Raw genomic sequence first — 18,834 nt, 5'->3', positions numbered from 1 at the left:
ACCTGGAGAATCCCAGGGATGGGGGAGCCTGGTGGGCTGCTGTCTGTGGGGTCGCACAGAGTCGGAGACGACTGAAGTGACTTAGCAGCAGCAGCAACAAAGTGGAAATGTCACTGAGAGTGGAAATTGCATCGTCTGTATAGCTGTCAGGGTCTGGCAGCATTTACCATGCATCAAATGCTCAAACGCAGATGATAGATTTTAGTGACATGTTCCTAGGTTAACGCTCTCTCTGTGTAAGGTAGTAACCTCTCCGAATATAATCTAGAGGTAGGGTAAACAGTCCCTGAGATTTGGCATTATAAGTAATTATGTTATTTTCAAGCATGATCTTCTTTCTCAGAATTTCTCTAGCACTTAGTATCTGCATTTTATAATCTGGCAGCTAATTGTGTGTTAATGAGTTTAGATCGTGAATGTTTAAGTTTTTTGTCCCCAAGGGGTAAAACATGATTTCTGACTCTTTTGTGTCTTTCTCAACACCTCTGTCATGCTGGTCAGAGAGCAGGTGCTTGATAAACCTGTTGACTTGGCTCTTACATAGACACTGGATAGGCAATTTCATTGTTTCAAGCATGATAGCATTTGAATAAGATGATCTGGGTACCAAATAAGACTCTCAAAATTACTTGCTGTTACTATTGAAAAGTTACATTGATTTATTTACTTACTGTGTGAGCATTGTAAAACAGAGATAGGAATTTTTTTCCTTGATCATGGAAGATCAATTACACTTATTTGATAAAATATTTTGTGAACTGGAAAACACTGTACAAATACAAGCATTGATTGTCCTTTGCGATTTGGGTGTTCATTATGGCATTTTTTTCTATCATTCTTTCTTCTCTTGCCTAAAGGCGAAAAGTATGTAGATAGAGCAGCCAAGAGCCTGGAGGAGGAGTTAAGAAAAGTTAAGACGGAAGGAGACAGATCCAGGTATAAGCGGTGCTGTTTGTACAGAGACAGGGCTGAGGACTGGCCCCTTAGAGCTCCTCCAGTGAGACACAGAGGCACAGTGTCAGCCCATAGAAAGACAGATGGAATAGGTTCTTTACTGTACTTCATTATCATTATCTTTTACTTTCCTGAAAACAGTGGTGCAAAAGAGATTTCACACATATATAAATATATAGGTGTGGAAGGAATCAAAGATAGCTTAAGGATGGCATGGAGCGGTCACTTACACTTTTCATCTGATACACAGTCTGCCTGTTGCAGAGAGAAGCAACGGAAGACAAACTCTGCGGCGGCTGCTGCTGTGACTACTCGGCTGCCACGGCCACACCTTATCCGAGGGTCAGGCCGGCGGCAAACCACACTCTGCAGCCCTCACTCAGACTTCGCTCTTTTCAATGTGAGAAGGCTGTGCTAAGCGAGAAACACGATGCTGCAGTCTGCTGCAGTGGCCTGTGTGCATACTCTGAGTGAGGATGGGGAGAAGGGAGCTGTCTGTGGCCCCTCCACGCAAAGACCAGAGAAAGACGTGGCGGCCACGTGCAGAGTGCCTTCAGAAATGCGGGTAAATAAGTCTCTGGGAAGCTGTGAACACTAATGCTAAAAGAAAAGACGACAACAAAGAAAAGAGACCGTTTAAGGGACACTATCGTTTTCTATTGGCGCGTCTCCCTGATCCTGGGGGGGCTCCGGGAAGTTCATTTCTGCTTCTTCTTCCTCTTCTTCTTGGACGGGAATAATCTCAATGTCTTCTTCATTCTTTGGTAGGGAAGATATTTCAATCTGCTCAGCCACTTCAGTCTGCTCAAACACTTCTTCTTTTATTTCGATCGCCTGTTCCTTTTTTTCTTCAGCTGACAGGAGAACGATGTTCTGGAACACAAAATTTAGCAAACTTTTCTTGACTTTGATCATTGGCACATTTCTCAACAATCTGCACAAATATCAATATCTCCTGGTTTTTATGCTGTTTTCTAGATGCTTCTGCATGCCAGGATTGGTTTCCCAGATAATTCAGATCGTCACCAAACCACTAATCAAGGCTTATCCTCAAGGCCAACAAACACTTGCCACCTTACCTGGAATGATCTCTCAGTGTTTGGGAAAGAACACTGCAATAATAGAGGAATTTATATTTCAGTTTTGACTGGCCTTTATTGGAGATAACCTCAGGAAAGTATTGACTTGCTGTCTCTAATCCTATTTTCCTCACTTGCAAAATGAAGGCATTAACAATGATTTCTAAATTCTATTGCAAAGCTGACATCCTGTGGTTCTAAAGCAGTTGATAGTTGATCTATCCCTGGGATATTCATATCTCAACTGTAGGGCCTCTTTGAACCTATTGTTTTGGATGAGAGATTAGATAGAAAGAAGAGGGGAGAAGGGAGTACTGAGAAATTGGGTTTGGAAGAACTAGTGGCTTTAATCAGCCTTAAGCCATCCTGCTTTTATACACTAAGTATGGAAACCTGAAATCAAGAGGCATGACTGAAGTCCAGCAGAGTCCAAGGCTAGGAAGAGGATGCACGTAGCATAGAACTCTTGTACTTCCTTTAACTGCCATGCCCCCGCCCCCTCCCCGCCGTGGGAATCCTAGTAGACGTTCAGAGCACAACTGTTGAGTAAATGAAGTAAGTAGTATTTAGATTATGTCGCAGTGAAGCAGGATACTTTCTGGCTATAGGCAGGGAGAGAACAGATTGGCCCCTCTAGGTCTGTACCATCAAATGGAAACACACAAATAGTAATACACCTTCTCCTTCCCTGTGGACACAGGTTGCAACCAGCCCCAGTCAGCCGTTTCTCAAAACAAATACACTGACTATTACTGGTATTTTCTGCTTCCCAGAAATATGCCAGAATCATTTTTCATGATGCTCCCAGACTTAGCAGATTATGCTCTCCATAAATGATATTTTGCACGTGAGACTTTCCTAAGGGAGGTTGTGAATAGCACAGCTTATACTTACAGCTTTGGGTCTGGAGCATATTTTTTTCCACTCATTCTCAACAGTGCCAGCTGTCACAAGTTTCTGGAGGAAGGCAAAGATCATCATCACTGCGAAATTGCTCTGAAAAACAGAAAAATTAGGGTGAAAATGTGCTACTGAAGCCACGAGAATATGGTTAATGCACAGTAAATGACCGATGACTAAAATGACTGATGACTAAAAGTAAATGATGAAAAGGTCGATTCTTTAGGGAAATAGTGACTAACTGTGAGAAATGCTGGTATCTGCATAACCCTAACCAACCCTTAGTAAACTCCTGGCACTTAACACAGAGTGTATGTTGTTGACCCAAAGTAAGGCAGTGATAATTAGCTGAAGAGTCAATTCCATGTAGGCAAGAACAGTTTAATGTGAGTTCCACATGAAACTGTATCCAGCTTTAGGTGGTATAGTATCGCATCAAGGAAATCTCTCCGCACCTGGGAGATGTATTTCTTTTCCCTTCAAGTGAAGTGAAGTTTTAGTTGCTAAAGGCCTGATCTCATGGACTGTAACCCGCCGGGCTCCTGCGTCCATGGGGTTTTCCAGGCAAGAGTACTGGAGTGGGCTGCCATTCCCTTCTCCAGGGGATCTTCCCGACCCAGGGATCGAACCCACCTCTCCTGCATTGGCAGGTGGATTCTAACTACTGAGCCACCTGGGAAGCCCTTGAGGCAAATGATATTCATTACAACTTAGGTTCTTCAGTGTTCATCTTAATAATAAAAATGATAAATATTAGTTCCATTAATAATACCTATAAATGTTAAAGCAAAGGCTTAAATAGCACATCTGTGCTGTGTCTGGTAAGACACTGTTCAAAGTGCTTTTCTGTGTTAACTCATCCCTCAAAACAGTTCTATAAATACTGTTACCGTCTCCCATTTTACAGAGGAAGAACATGAGACACAGTGTGGTGTGGTCAGAATTCTGGCTCCAAACCGTATAGGCAATAAGTGCAGACACAGACAGTCTGGATCCAGAGCTGATGATCATAAGGAAAATGCCATGCTTCCTTCCTGAAAATAAATACAGTTTTATACTTACCAAGAACACAAACCGTATCCTGGCACAATATTCCATGGACTGAGAGTTATTCTCATCAGGGTTAGCTCGTTCACAGTTGTTTATGTTAATATATGGCATCTGAGTCTTAATAAGGTTCAGATTCTCCATTTTAAAAAAATGGGAAATTGTCATATTAAATATGTCCATGATCAAAAAAATTATTCCAGAAATAGCAGCAAAGAGGCTCAAAGAGTTCATTATTACTCTTCCTGTGAGCTGAAATAAGAGACACAGATATTTATTAATTGAGTCTAATTTCCAATTGGACAATATAAGCTAGGACAGAGTTCCAGATCTTATTTTCCTGACTCATAAAGGTACTACATCTAAATCCTGCTGAGTCCTGTTTCTCTCGGCTGTTTTAGTCTCCTTGTCACTGCAAAATAAACACCGTCCTGTCTGCACCTTGTCGCTTTCTCGGTCCTCCCCACCTCGTTTCTGCCACCCATTCAGTCAGTTCCTCAAGAAAATGTTCTAGAAGTGATCCTTGTACTTCCTTTAGCTGCCAGTGCCCCCGCCCCGCCCCGGAATCCTAGTAGACGTTCAGCGCACAGCTGTTGAGTAAATGAAGTAAGTAGTATTCAGAGTATGTCGCAGTGAAGCAGGAAGCTTTGGGCTATAGGCAGGGAGAGAAGGTTGGCCCCTCTAGGTCTGTATCTTCAAGTGGAAACACACGAATAGTAATACACCTTCTCCTTCCCTGTGGACACAGGTTGCAGTCAGCCCCAGTCAACCATCTCTCAAAACAAATACACTTCAGGCTACGTCTCTGGGAAGCACCAGGTTAGAGGCTGTCAGTGTGACACGCCGCCTTGCAGGGATGATGAAAGGTCAAAAACAGGAAGATTCATGCAACAAGCACCATAATGATGTGGTGTTACTGATGATTATCTCACAACACACAGATTTCATCCCTGGTTGTATGACCTACAGATGGCAAGTCAGTACAACTGGCTATATCTTAAATACAGTTTCATCTTCACGAACATTTGCTTTTTTCCCTGAAAAGTGAGTTTGTCAGACCACCTCTAGAGGGGAGCCATCTCAGTCTCAATCTCTCATGGACTTTGGAAGTGACTTAAATTAGTAGGACCTTAGTAAGTATAGAAAAGTTGAAGAAGGAAGTCTGCTGGTAAACTCTTGACCTGTAGAGTATCAGGGGGTCTGCCTGAATGTCAGTGTGTCCTGAGGGGTATATGAACAAGACCGCTCTAGCTCCTTATAGACTCTGAAGCACCTTCATATATTTTATCCTGCATATATGTCACTCCGTTTTATCCTCAGGATAATTTCATATGGTAGCAAGGACTGTTATCTCCATCTTACAGGTGAAAACTTAGAGGTACACGGGGGAAGCTGGCTTGCCCAAGGTTCAAGGCTAACTAAGGCTCAAGGTTAACTAAGACTTGAGTCAGTCACAGCCTTGATTAGACCATTTTCTTCAATGCTGATCTGAGAGGAGTGGCGTGACTTTCAAAGAGATCTGTCTCTTGCAGCATCTCTCATTCCTGAGACTGTAAGCCTGCTCTTCACCGATCTGCCTCTGATTCTGTTTCCATGGACATCCCATTTTCATGTTTTTTATGAACTGATCACAGTAGCATCACAGAGAGTCTTTCACTTTTGGGGGTTGAGGGGTCACAGTGCTACTGTAACTACAAGGGTCTTCCAGGGTCCTTGTTTCCAGCTGAGAAAGTAGACACTGCTCTGATGTGTGGGAAAGGAGGACATTCGATTACTTGCCATGCTCTGTGTGGAGTTTTTCTCTGCTGCTGCCAGCAGTGATCCAGAAATGATGTACTGTAAAGAGAGGTGGTGGGTGGGGAGGGGTGGGGGTGTGAGGGGGGTGGGGAGGGATGGGAGAAGCAGTGGGGAGGGGGGCAGAGAGAAAGGTCATCTTTTAACATGGAGAAGCAATTGTGAAAAAGCTGTCCACCCTTTCAACCACTTTCCCTGCACTGTCCAGCCCTTTTTAATGGATTCATTCATTTTTCAGCACGTATTTCTCCACTATTCAGGCTCAACCACATTAAATCCATGCTTTTCGTTCAACCAGCTGGGGATCTGTGACTAGGCATTTAGTAAAACCACAGGCAGAACTCACATTTCCATGTCAACTAGTACTCACACTGTGAATTTAAAAGTTTTAGCTTTCCTTTTTTTTTTTTTTTTTTTGTAAATTTGGGGAATTGTTCTTTGGAGTTCAGGGTGTTTTAAATGACTGATGGCAGTGGTGAGTGAACTGACATAGAAGCAGCACTTGGCCTGCATGTAGCAGGCGCTTCATTAAAATGTGGGCTGCTACAGGAAGTGATCATTATTTCTCGTCTTCCGCTTCTACTCCTCAAGCTGTAAAATGGAGGAAACTCGGACTCTAATCGATCTCTCCTTGCCCTGAAAATTTCAGTCCTGAACCAGTCTTCAGAGCTCATCTATGAAAGGGTACCGGGGATAAAGACGTCACTGCCTCACAGCTCATCCGCACGGGGTTGCAGACCTGGAAAGCTGCACGTGGAGCAACCATGAGGATTACCGCTCCGCTGACAGGTGAGGGGTTTTTCGGCATGGGACTGTTCCACCACATGAGACAGGGGCGAAAGAGAATCGTCGGGGGGAAGGGCCGGGGGGAGGAGCTGCGATGCCCCCGCCCCCCTCGCTTCCGAAACACCAACCCGAACAGCCTAGGACCCACCCAGCTCCACCCCAGCCGTGGAGTTTGGAGAGGTGGGGCTGCGAGCGGTCTTCCCTCGCTGCGGACCTCCCCGTAGGGCCGCGTTCTCTGAACTCCCGTGAAGCATCCACTGACTCAACCACGAGACTCGGGCTCAACTCCGCCTCTTTTTCCTCTAATCCCTGCAACCAGACAGCCTGTCCCCAGCGCTCTGCTTTCCTCAACACGTATGTGATCTGGTATATTCCTGTGGAGCTTCTTTGAGCATTTCTGTCTGCATCACTCCCCAAAAAGGCTACCAGGTTTTACTCACCATGATACCTCCCCAGAGAGGGTACCACAAGGTTACACAGATGGGCATGTAGACGTCCTTGTGGATCAGCATGAGGCTTCCCAGGGCAATGTGGAACAGCCCGTTCATAATCTGGACAGCCTGCGGGGAGGAGAGGGGCGCTGATGGTGGAACTGAAATTGTCATCCAGTCAGGAAGCAGGAGCGGGGCCTGGAAGCCCTGGCTCCTGAGCGGACGGGCTGTGTGACATGTCCAGAGCAAGCGTTGAAGGGCCCAAGACCTTTGTCATCTTCAGATTCATTTTCCCCACCACCCCAGCATTTCCACAGCAGGTGTATTGGGATACTCGTGATGAATTGGGATGGAGGCCCCTAACTGTGCAAATCTCAGGATCATGGCAGGGCAGCATAAGATTACCACAGAAATCTCTGTGCATCCCTGGTTTGAACCCCTGTGTCAGACGTAAAGAACACCTCCTGTTGGATCAAATACCTTCAAGTCAGGTTGAATCCTGTGCCTGGCCCGTAGTAGCTGCTTCTGGAGGCCAGACAGTCCCTAGGATGTGGAATGCGGGGTGACTGACTTACCCCCAGAGCCTTCGCTTCCCTCATGAAGAAGCTCTGTGTGGGGCCCACCACTGCAAGCACCCTCCTGGGAATCACTTTCTGAGCAGCATGCATGGCAGTGGGACCTTCCGCTGGGAAAGCTCCAACCATTGAATTCCTGGGTGTCGTCATTTTGCTCTCAGACTCCTGGAGATAAATAATAAAATGGGAGGAAGCAGGATTGTCAGCCAACTTCGTCTTGTCGTGAATCTGAATGGTTTCCTCTGTGGTCTCTGCACAGGTGTCCCTGAGAGCAGTCAGGGCCTCTTCCTACTGGCTCTGGATCCAAGGCCAGGCCTCCTTCCACATTCTGAGACAGGGTCTGGGGGAGCATCTCGGACAAGGTATGAGAAGTGGAGTATTGCCTGCCTGATCAGTAATCGAGGATGTCAGAGTCATCAGTGACTCTGGCCCTGCAGTGTGTTTCTGAGCCCTAAGGGCACCCATTAAAAGACACTTGCTCCTTGGAAGAAAAGTTATGACCAACCTAGACAGCATACTAAAAAGCAGAGACATTACTTTGCCAACAAAGGTCCGTCTAGTCAAGGCTATGGTTTTTCCAATAGTCATGTATGGATGTGAGAGTTGAACTATAAAGAAAGCTGAGCACCGAAGAATTGATGCTTTTGAACTGTGGTGTTGGAGAAGACTCTTGAGAGTCCCTTGGACTGTAAGGAGATCCAACCAGTCCATGCTAAAGGAAACCCGTCCTGAATATTCATTGGAAGGACTAATGCTGAAGCTGAAACTCCAATAGTTTGACCACCTGATGTGAAAAGCTAACTCACTGGAAAGACCCTGATGCTGGGAAAGACTGAGGGCAGGAGGAGAAAGGGATGACAGAGGATGAGATGGTTGGATGGCATCACCAATTCGACGGGCATGAGTTTGAGCAAGCTGCAGGAAATGGTGAAGGACAGGGAGGCCTGGTGTGCTGCAGTCCATGGGATCAGACACGACTCAGTGACTGAACAACAACATGAAAGGACTGATTTCCATGAGGCCAGACTCTTACATCTTCCCATACATAGAAAGCACTAAATTCCCTAACTTGGAATGTCTGCTTTCCTTTAGTTAACAGGAGCATCTTGGTGTTCAGGCCCCCTGCCCTTTGTTTCACACCTGAATGACCTGGCGCCTTCCCTCAGCTCCGCAGAGCCGCTCTTCCAGGACTCCTTGAGACGCTGCCTCTTGGCCTTAAGTCCTAAAACTTTCTGCCAAATAAAAGGAGATTCTCAACTTTTAGGTTGTGACTGTTCTTTGAACGTACAGGTGTCTGGCTCAGGGGTCCCTGCCAGTATTCTCGACAACCACAGCAGGGACATGGTTTTTCGTTGTGGAGAAGGTTATGCTCATTAATTCGTGAGTTCTGTGTGCCTGTCAGCCTTGGATGCTTTTCTCGTGCTTTAATATTAGCGGATTTCTCACGGGCTTGCCCTTGCCCCTTTGCTTACCTGCTTTTGTTCGTGGTGGCGGGCCAGAGTCGCCGTGGTGGGGGACGGGGAAGACTGGCCTGCAGTCAGGAGGGGCCGGCACAGCCTCCCCCGCTCCGAGGACAGGAGCAGCCTTGAGCACATCACCCCAGGGAGGCTCTCGAAGGCTCTGTGTAAGATGGTGGCCTCCTGAGCCACACATCAGACTGCCTAGGTTCAGATCAGGATTTCCCTGTTTGCTGTGAAACTTTGGGCAAGTTCTTCAAATTCTCTGGGCCTCAAGTTCTTCAGCCATAAAACAGGGACAGTGATGATTCCTGTCTCATGCGGTTGCTGTAAGACTTAAATGGCCCAATGGCGTGGGTGCCTCAGCCGGGGCAGCTCAGACCTTGGCATCTCGAAGAAGCCTTCCCCGAGCCCTCAGCCCACAGTGCGGCCTCCTGATGAGTCTCCCACAGCACCTGCCTTTCTTTGCTTTGTGGTCACTCATTGTGAGTAATTACTGCATTTGCTTGCTTGTTTATCGTTTGTCTCTCCTTTCTAGAACACAAACCCCTTGCGTTTCTTCTTTACTATTCAGCATGCCTGGGACTTCCCCGGAGGTCTAGTGGCTAAGACTCCGCTCCCACTGCAGGGGGCCCGGGTCCCGTCTGTGATGAGCCACATGCCGCGACTAAGAGTTTGCAGGATGCCACCGGAGACCCCGCATGCTACAGTGAAGATGGAGGGGCCCCGTGCCACCCTCGAGACCTGGGGACAGTCAGACAAGTGAGTGAGTACTTTTAAAAGTGATGAAAGCGTGCCTGGATTTAGAAGTTTCTTCGTGACGGTAATTGAAGAAGTAAATGCAGGTAAAGCACCCATGTCTGAAGCATTCGCTTCTTTTGTTCTTGTTCCTATTTGTAACATGATTTCCTTTAGGAGCATTCGCTTCTATTTTTTTCCATCTGAAAAATGAGACCAATACACCTTTCACAGGCAGGATGTGATAAATAAGTTAACGTAAGTGAAAATGCCCCATACACAGGGAGAAAGTAAATGTGGTTTGATCTCTGGATTCTGAACAGAAATGTCCCTTCCAGTTCTGACATTTTAAGACCATTCTGCCTTCTTCATCGTGTGATCCCCTTCGGTATTCATTTCTGTGTGTCAGTTACTGGCATGAATTCCACAGAGCCTTTCCTGGGCCCTGGAAATCTTCCTTTAGGGACACACAATTCGTGTTGTCCTCATTGACTGAGTCACGTAAGCGGCCTTGGAGGCCAAGGCCGTGCATCCTGCTTGCTTACCTCCGGGCACCTTCGGGCCTGCTGAGGACAGGTGTCGGGAGCCTCCCAGGCCCTGTCTGTGCCCACTTCCCAGTGACAGCGGCATTCTGGGTCTGGCACCTCGTCGGAGCCTCAGGGAAGACGGGGTGAAGCATTGCCTCTCGTGTGTGGAAGTGGTAGCAAGGACACACAGAAGTTAGTAACTTGTTCCAAGTCACACGGCCATCAGAGATTTAAAATGAGGGCCCGGCAGAAAGAGAGGCATAATTACAGAGAGCAAACATACGAATCACCACGGTGGGGAAGCGCAGAGGGACGAGTTGGGAGATTGGGGCTGACGTCTGTACACGCCGTGCGTGAAGTAGCTGATTGTGACAACCTGCTGCGTAGCTCAGGGAGCCTGGCTCAGCGCTCTCTGATGTAAACGGGAAGGAAATCCAATACGAGGGGGATGTATGTGCATCTAACAGCTGATTGACTTGGATGGACAGCACAGACTAACACAACACTTTAAAGCAACTACACTCCAATAAAAATGTTAGAAAATGAGGGCTAAGACCTAGCCAACACAGTATCTATGATACCAGGCTGCTTTGTCTCCCATGGGGAACAGGAATTTAGCCTTTCCTTTATGAATCTTTTCCTTCTATTCATATAAACGTATGATTTGGGTGATTATAAATCAGTTGAAAGTGGAACATCTGTCTGAGCCACGGCTGAAGGAAAGAGGAGAGTCTGTGGGTGCTTCAGAACTGGTGTTTGCCCCAGCTCTGGATTGCCAGATGCCAGGTGGTCTCAGGGACCTGCTTTCACCACAAACCGCCCCACAGGACCGCCAACAAAAGGCCATATATTAACACAGACTACCAAGGGAGTTTACAAAGTCATTTCTGGTCAGCAGGCGGGGTGATTAGCGCCAGTCAGAACCTCAGAAACCATTCTGTTCACTTGACAAATGAGGAAACTGTGGCCCAGGGATGGGGCATGCCTTGTTGGAGGCCCTGCACTGGGGATTTCCCTGCTGGTCCAGCGGTTACGACTCTGCACTTCCACTGCGGGGGGTGCAGGTTCGACCCTTTGGGGAACTAAGATCCCCCAGGCTGTGTGTGGTGCAGCCAAAAAACATGTTGGCGTACTCCCATAATTATATTTCTAGGGCTTTATTCCCATGAGTAATACAAGATGGACATATTTGTAAAAGAAAAACAGACCTTGCAGTTAGTGACAGAGCCAAACCCAGGGCTCCGAGGTTGGGGCCTTTTCTCTGGGCTGCAGGCTGGACCACACACAGGTGCTCACTGCGCACCCGCTCCGTCCAGGGGTAGTGTGCCTGGCTCCAGCTCCTCCACACCTGTCCTACTACGTGGGCATTCTGTCTTTCTGCAGGCATGGAAATGGGGGTTCTGAGGACTGAGTTAATCTCCCCACGGTAAAGCATGGACGGGCCTTCCCTGGTGGCTCAGCGGTAAAGAACCTGCCTGCCAACGCAGGAAGTGTGAGTTCGATCCCGCGGCGGGACGGTCCCCTGGAGAAGGAAATGGCAACCCACTCCAGGGCTCTTGCTTGGGAAATCTCATGGACAGAGGAGCCTGGCGGGTCCATGGGGTCACAAAAGAATCAGACACGACTTAGCAACTGAACAGCAATAACAAGTATGGAATGAGCCGGGTTACCTTGCTTCTCTCCAGAGCCAAGGTCATCAATTAATGGACAGAAGGAGATGACTGGACTACGTTGTCTTAATTTCTCCTTATTTCTCAGCTGCTTAAGGTTATGCCTTTATCATTGGTGACATAAACCTTTTATGTAAACAAGTCCTGCTAGGGCTGTGTCAGCAATGACCAATGGCAGTAATGACCTTTGGAGGTGAATGTTTTATTTCTCTTAAAATGATGCCTCACTACAGCAAGTGTATTTCTACAAAATCTTCAACGCAAGTATTACTGTAAAATGGTAATTTATAATCACAGACATACTTGTTTCTCTATGCTATTTCATTTTTTCATGGAAATATCTATATATACACCACAGAAGCCATATATACACACACACACACACACACACACACACACACACATATATATATATATCACCTATAAATATATATATATATATAGGCTTCTCTGGTGTATATATATGTATGTATAAAATATATATATATATTTATAGCAGGTTATTTGGACTGAGTAATGAAAGATTTTATTCATTTTTTTCTATGGGGATATATGAAACTAGACCACACTCTCATCAGAATATTGTAGATTCCTGCAGACTTAGCCTATATGTTTTTTTTCTTTCATTGCTCACAGTGACTTTTTGTCCCCACCGGCGTGTTTTCCCACACACAGTTAGGCTCCGAGACTAGTGGGTACACTTGGTAGCAGTTACTGATCACACTGGTCAAAATGCGGTCATAAGAGGATTTTATTTTCTCTGAACTATACTGAAAGCAGGACTCCGTTGATCAGACCCTGCCCTGTTTTATTACAGCAACTTCTGCAAATCTTTTTGGGTTTGTGAACGGCACCCACACTGTTTTCGTGTCCATCTACTGAAGACGATCTCACAGCCTTTATGGGTTTTGGTTTGAATCATGACTTTTGGGTCCAGTAATCCCATCACTTACTCAGAAGCTCAAAGGCGCGCGGCCCTTGCCACCTCAACTTCCCCCTCTGCCACGGGAAACAGTTTTGCATTTTACCCTCGCGGCCGCCGGCGTGCCTATCTCTGAGGAAGCGTGGTCTCACTGCCCTTCCCTCTGCCGGTGCCCCCAGCCCGCCTCCTTTCACTGAGGTGTTAGCGCTTCAGAGACCTGCTCTCGCATCTCTGGCCCTTGTTCTGTGTGTGGAGCATAAGGCGGGAAGAGCTCTGCCGTTTCAGTGCCCGGCTCTGTTGCTTGCTACCTTGGTGATCTGATCTCTCCAGCCAAAGTCTTACTTTGAGAACATGGGATAATTTCAACTTAAGATGCCCAAAGAATTGAAAAAAAAAAACAACACAGGTTCCGGTGACAGTTAAGCCTTAAATCTTTTCAAATGGAAGGGTAACTGCGTCGCCACCCCGCCCCCTTGAACCTCCGTCCCGCGGTCCGCGGCAGCGTCGCGCTAGCTGTCCGCCCTGCTTCACACACGGCCGCGTGTGCGCGTCGGTGCTGCCACCTGTGCCCTCTCCGCCTCTCCTCCCCCGCGGCGTCCACAACGCTTAGAACGGAAGGAGGAGCCTCTGCTGCGATCAGCAGGTGCTGCGGTGCCCCTCAACCCCAAGGCCCCCTCCTCTACCCGGGCCTGCCCCAGCCACTTCCCAGCCCCCCGTCCTGCCCACCCCCGCATCTCAAGCGCTTCCTGTCTCCCTCCACTTCCTCGCCACCCACTTACTCCTCGACACTCGGCGGCTAGTTCCTGCGGAGCCACTCAGCTGAAACTGCTCTTTTCAAGGCCTGTGCTGCAGGGATTTCCCTGGAGGCCCAGTGGTTTACGACCCTGCGCTTCCACTGCAGGGGCCACGGGTTCCACCCCTGGTCTGGGAACTACGGTCCTGCGTGTCACTGTGATCCTGCATGTCACTGTGGTCCTGCATGCCAGGAGCTGGGGGCGAGACAGCTCCAAGAGATAAAGACTGTGCCGTCGAGCCAGGCACCAGCCCTCAGACAGCTGCACGTCCGCATCCCTGCCACCCCAGCTTGGAAAGCTGCAGCCACATTCCTCTCCAGTTCTTTCACCTCCACATAGAACCAGTGGCCAAGTCCTGCTGTTTCTACCTCTGTAAGGGATCTTAGTTTGCAGGTGGACTTTTATTTTCTTTTTTTTTATACTGCCAGTGTCACCCCATGAGTGAGATTCTCATTTCCTCTCCTGGTCTAGCACAAAAACCTTACTTTTCTGACTTCATCTCTCTCTTTCCTAATCCATCCTCTGCGAGGCTAGTAGATCAGGCTCTCTAAATCCCTGCTGAAGTTATACTTCTTCCTGAACTCAAACTCATCTCTGATCCGTCATCGCTTGCTGGAGAAACCATCCACGTGGCTGCTCACAGACTCTACATGACTTTTTCTTTTTACAGTTTCAGACTTTGCTTTATTCTAAGAATTTAGGCTTAAGAAGCATAGCCCATCTCTTGGTTTTCAGAAACACTGGTGGTCTCAACATGGTTTCTCAAGTGCACGTCCCTCCACTGCCCACAAAGCCACTGGTCTGGACACATCTCCTGCCTCCCAGGCGGCACTAGTGGTAAAAAAAATCCGCCTGCTGATTCAGGAGACACAAGAGACCTGGGTTCAGTCTCTGGGAAGGGAAGAGCCCCTGGAGGAGGGCGTGGCAACCCACTCCAGTGTCCTTGCCTGGAGAATCCCGTGGACACAGGAGCCTGGCGGGCTTCAGCTCAGGGGGCCCCGAAAGAGCCAGGCACGACTGAGCACACACATGGAAGGCTCTTCCCGGCCAGGAGTTCTTTACACCCCCAGCTCTTTGCGTTCCTTGTCAACAAAAGTCATCTTTCCCATGTCATACTGTTAGTCCCTCTAATGGAGTGTAAATTCCTTCTGGGAATGCCTGTACTAGGATTACATAAGAACCTCTTTCCTACACACTAGCTGGAGCAGTGTTATTCACTACAGTCGTGACCCACTCTTTGTGACCCCATGGACTGTAGCCCGCCAGACTCCTCCATCCATGGATTCTCCAGGCAAGAATACTAGAGTGGGTTGTCATTTCCTTCTCCAGGGGATCTTCCCAACCCAGGGATTGAACCCAGGTCTCCTGCATTGCAGGCCAACTCTTTTACCATCTGAGCTACAGGGAAGATCTTTTCTGCACACTATGAGCTAATAAATAGAAAACTGATTTTCTTCCCTGGGCAGCTTTGCACATACTCAGGTGTCAGACCAAAAGGCGACCATCTCCCCTCACCTGTTGACCAGTGAGCTGAGACTGTTTTATGGGGAGCGTTGCTGGTTTCAGGAAAGAACCGTGGCAGGGTTAAGTCATCTCTATCGGCCTTCACGAGATCCTCCTCACACCCCCCGCCCCCCCCCCCCAGCAGCTGGACTCGAGGCAGGGTTTTGCGCTGTCCACCAAGCCCATTCAGAGACTTTTAGCCCGAGAGGCTTACCAACACCTCAGGCTATGCACATTTAGTGCGCATCTCCGGAGACAAAAGCATTTAAAGTGCGAGGCGTGTTATTTTCATGATAGCCGTGGCTGGTTTTCTTACTTGGTACAGGGCCGTTCTAAGAGCGTCGGGATTTTAGCTCGTTTATTCTTCATAGTGCAGGGGGTATTACTACTGCCCCCACTTTATAGATAAGGAAACCGAGCAATATCGAGGTTTAGTAAGTTGTCGATGGTGGAGCTCGGGTTGGAGCTCAGCGGGTAGTAACCATGCTTTAATCGACATATTGCAATCTGCTGCTTTTGTAGAATGACCCAGAGTTGATTGGCCCAGGCCATTCTTGAGAGAGAGAGCAGTTAAGACAGAGGTGGACCGCGGGTCTTGGATCACCCCTCCCCAGATAATGACAGTACCGGAAAACCCGAGCAGGGAAGCCCCAGCGTCAAAGCTGAGCCTCCTGTCTCGCGGACCATCACTGCCTCAGAGTCACTTACACAGGGCAAGGGATCCCTTACCTGAGTCTCCGAGGTCTCAAGGCTCAAGGGCTGATGTGTGGGTTCTGGCCGCCGAGTTCACCTCGCCAGCTCGTTTCCCCAGGACACGGGGCCCAGAGTGAGAAGGGCCGGGCCTGGGATCGCGGATAGATACCAGGTGACAGGAAGTCAGGGGCTTCTGCTACCTTGGGCTCTGCCCCGACGGCTTGAGTTTAATACACGGTTATGAGAGCCGGAGGATATACAAAAAAGTTCCTGCCGTACCAGGAGGTTTCACTTCTTGAAAAAGACCCCAGGGGACGGCCAGGCGTACTTCACGCCGCCTTAATTAGAAGAACTGTGCACCCCCGCCCTGTGAGCAGGTGTGGGTGGTAGGTCCCCAAGGGCAAGAGGGGCTCTAGAAGTCCTCCCAAGAAGGGCTGTTGGGACTCCTACCTTTTCCCGGCTGCTTTTCGGAGGGGGCAGGTGGGAAGGAGGCGTCCGCGCAGAGCGATCCGAGGATCGCTCAGCCCTTGCAGGGGAAGTGGTGTGTGTGCCCTCCTCACCCTCGTTTGCCCACACGTAGAGTTCTGGTGGGACCTCGTGTGTCTCACGTTGAATTTAGTAGAAATGGCCTAAGAATATTGAACGTGCCCCCAGAAGCTCGAGGGGAGAGTTCCACGTTTGCGGGTGTCATTGAAACAGCGCTCTTACCTACATGCTCGCCCTTCCCCTCCGTCTAGCCCCCCGCGTGCCGTCTCTCTGCAGCAGGGGCTGGGGGCATGCGACTGCCGACCCAGAGCCAGATCAGCTGAGGGGGTGGAGGGACGTGATGGCCAGGAGAGGAGATGGAAGATGGGTCAAATCAAATCAAATCGGAATCGAACACGAAGCCGAGAGCTTTGTCCGAAGATACCGTGCCCCTTGCCCTACAGCATACAGCCTTTTTGTTCAGAGTTTGGATTTTCCCTGACTTTTACATTTTCCTATCTATTGATTTATCTCATTAGAGACCCAGGGCTGTAGCTGGGCCGTCGTTGGCTGGGTCTAAAGGCCGAAACACGGCAGCTCTGCCGCTGAACCTGGGGTCAGTTCATACCCTCTCTCTTGCTCTCTCTCTCTCTCCTCTATTTCTCCCTCTCTTTTCTTTAAGGTGATCTGGAATCAGATGATTAAAGCCAAGTAAAAGTCATTCTGGAGAGGCTGATTGGGGGCACATAGAGAAAGTGCCATCTCCCCACCGTTGGGGCAGCTCCTGAGTGGGACAGGCTGGCGTTTGAGCGGAGAACTGGCTGCCATCAAGCCCGCACATCTAGGGGCCACGCGGCCGCCTCTCTGACACTGCAGAGTGAAGAGGGTGGACACATGGGACCCCCGTCCGTCTAAGGTTCCGGCTGCGGCCGACGAGCATCTGCTGACGTGCTCAGCAGCCGGCAACACCCCGGGGTCTGAGTCGTGGCGGACTGTGAGGCCTGAGGCTTTCCCTGCTGGCTCCGCGATAAAGAATCTGCCCGCAGTGCGGGAGATGCAGGGGACAGGATTCGCTCTCTGGGTCAGCGAGATCCATCCCCCAGAGAAGGAAATGGCAACCCGCTCCAATACTCTTGCCTGGGAAATCCCACGGACAGAGGAGCCTGGTGGGCTGCAATCCACGCTGTTGCAAAGACTGAGACACAACTAAGTGACTGACACTTGTGCTTTTTTCACTCTTGCTTTGGCAGATGGATTCTTTACTACTGAGCCACCAGGAAAGCCCCTTCCTTCTGTTTTGAGGGACTACTTTATATTAAAAAAATAACATGAGTTGCATATCTGCTTATATGCCAAGCACTGTCCATGTAACACCTATAGTATTGATTCCGTTTTATAATTGTGGTAACTGAAGTTCAGAGGAAACGGGGGAAACTGATTCACAGTCACAGAGTAAGTGATAGTGATGTTTGGGAAGCAAGATAACTGCAATTATAAATTTCAAAGAAAACCCACCATTTTCTGAGTGACTTTTACATTCCAAGCAGTCATAGAATCAATTCACATTTCATTTAAGGTTCAGAGTAAACATGTTAGGTAGGTAGTATCATTACGTCTTAGTGTAGGAGTTTAAAGCTCACAAAGGTTAAATAATTTGTTCAAGTCACTTTGCTTTAAAGGTCAAAACCAACGCCTGACTTAAAAGCCCTTATTATTATATGACAAGCCTCTCCTCCTCAAATACAGTCTAAACCCTACTCAGCAGAACCCTACCCATAGGCTACCACCTACTTTTCATCGGAACCCTGCTCCCCCGCCCTCTGCCCTCAACTATGCCTTTCTCTTTCCAGCTTAGAGCAGAAATGAAAACCTGCTCATTTGTTCTTGAGGCATGCTGTTTTCCCCATGCCTAAAGAAGCAGAGGATAACAGGATTTAATGTTAGGGATTTTGATTCAAATGCTGAACTAAATCATGCTCCCTTTTGTGTCTGAGAGAAGTTAGCCACTCTGAGCTTCAGTCTGAGATGCGGGCCAGTTGCACCTCTTTCAAGGTGAGCTTCAGTCTGAGATGCGGGCCAGTTACACCTCTTTCAAGGTGTCAGCGACAAGCAAGAGATGGTGGAGGTGAGAGCCCTAACCCTTCCCAGGCAGCTGTCATCAAAGGGCAGTCTGGGAACCTCCGGGAGCTTCGTGAGACTGTCGTAGTTCTATGACCACAGAACAATTTTCATCATAATATTAAGGCTTTATTTCCCCTCTGCATGGGCTTACAACAGCATTCTCCACAGGCTGCCAGACATGAGACACTATCAGGGAGAATGCAAAAGCAGCTAAGAGACTCTGTCTTCCATTAAGAGCGAAGGAGTTGTCTCCACGTTTTGCTCTGCATTGCAGTTACCTGGTAACCTTCAAAAAATACCGATGTCCGACTCTTACCACAGTCTGATTTAATTGGTCCGTGGTGGTATGCGGTGCATTGGGATTTTTGAAAGTCCCCC

At 48.4% G+C, this 18,834-nt stretch overlaps 1 protein-coding gene and 1 long non-coding RNA gene across 3 annotated transcripts in view; one reads left to right on the top strand and one right to left on the bottom strand.

The window, feature by feature from the left end:
• Window positions 1-18,834, top strand: part of LOC110134389 (uncharacterized) — a 78,820-nt gene that overhangs the window by 26,474 nt on the left and 33,512 nt on the right. Inside the window, exons 3-4 of one of the 2 annotated variants that reach the window (XR_011489827.1) lie at window positions 6,424-6,563; window positions 9,652-9,785. This is a non-coding gene — a long non-coding RNA (uncharacterized lncRNA). Of the gene's footprint in view, window positions 1-6,423; window positions 9,786-18,834 lie in introns of both variants that reach the window. The other variant, XR_011489826.1, reaches the window with a different exon arrangement.
• MS4A1 (membrane spanning 4-domains A1) lies at window positions 636-16,107 on the bottom strand. The gene is made up of 7 exons (XM_070472888.1): window positions 15,907-16,107; window positions 7,567-7,731; window positions 7,001-7,120; window positions 5,760-5,816; window positions 3,996-4,232; window positions 2,928-3,029; window positions 636-1,827 (listed from the first exon to the last, which is right to left on the bottom strand). The coding sequence occupies exons 2-7, from the start codon at window positions 7,714-7,716 to the stop codon at window positions 1,591-1,593; spliced, it is 903 nt and encodes a 300-aa protein (XP_070328989.1). The 5' UTR covers window positions 7,717-7,731; window positions 15,907-16,107; the 3' UTR covers window positions 636-1,590.

This window comes from Odocoileus virginianus, chromosome 10 (assembly GCF_023699985.2).
Source record: "Odocoileus virginianus isolate 20LAN1187 ecotype Illinois chromosome 10, Ovbor_1.2, whole genome shotgun sequence".
NCBI lineage: Eukaryota > Metazoa > Chordata > Mammalia > Artiodactyla > Cervidae > Odocoileus > Odocoileus virginianus.
The sequence above is the reverse complement of the archived record's forward strand: the minus strand, read 5'-3'. Positions and strand labels throughout refer to the sequence as shown.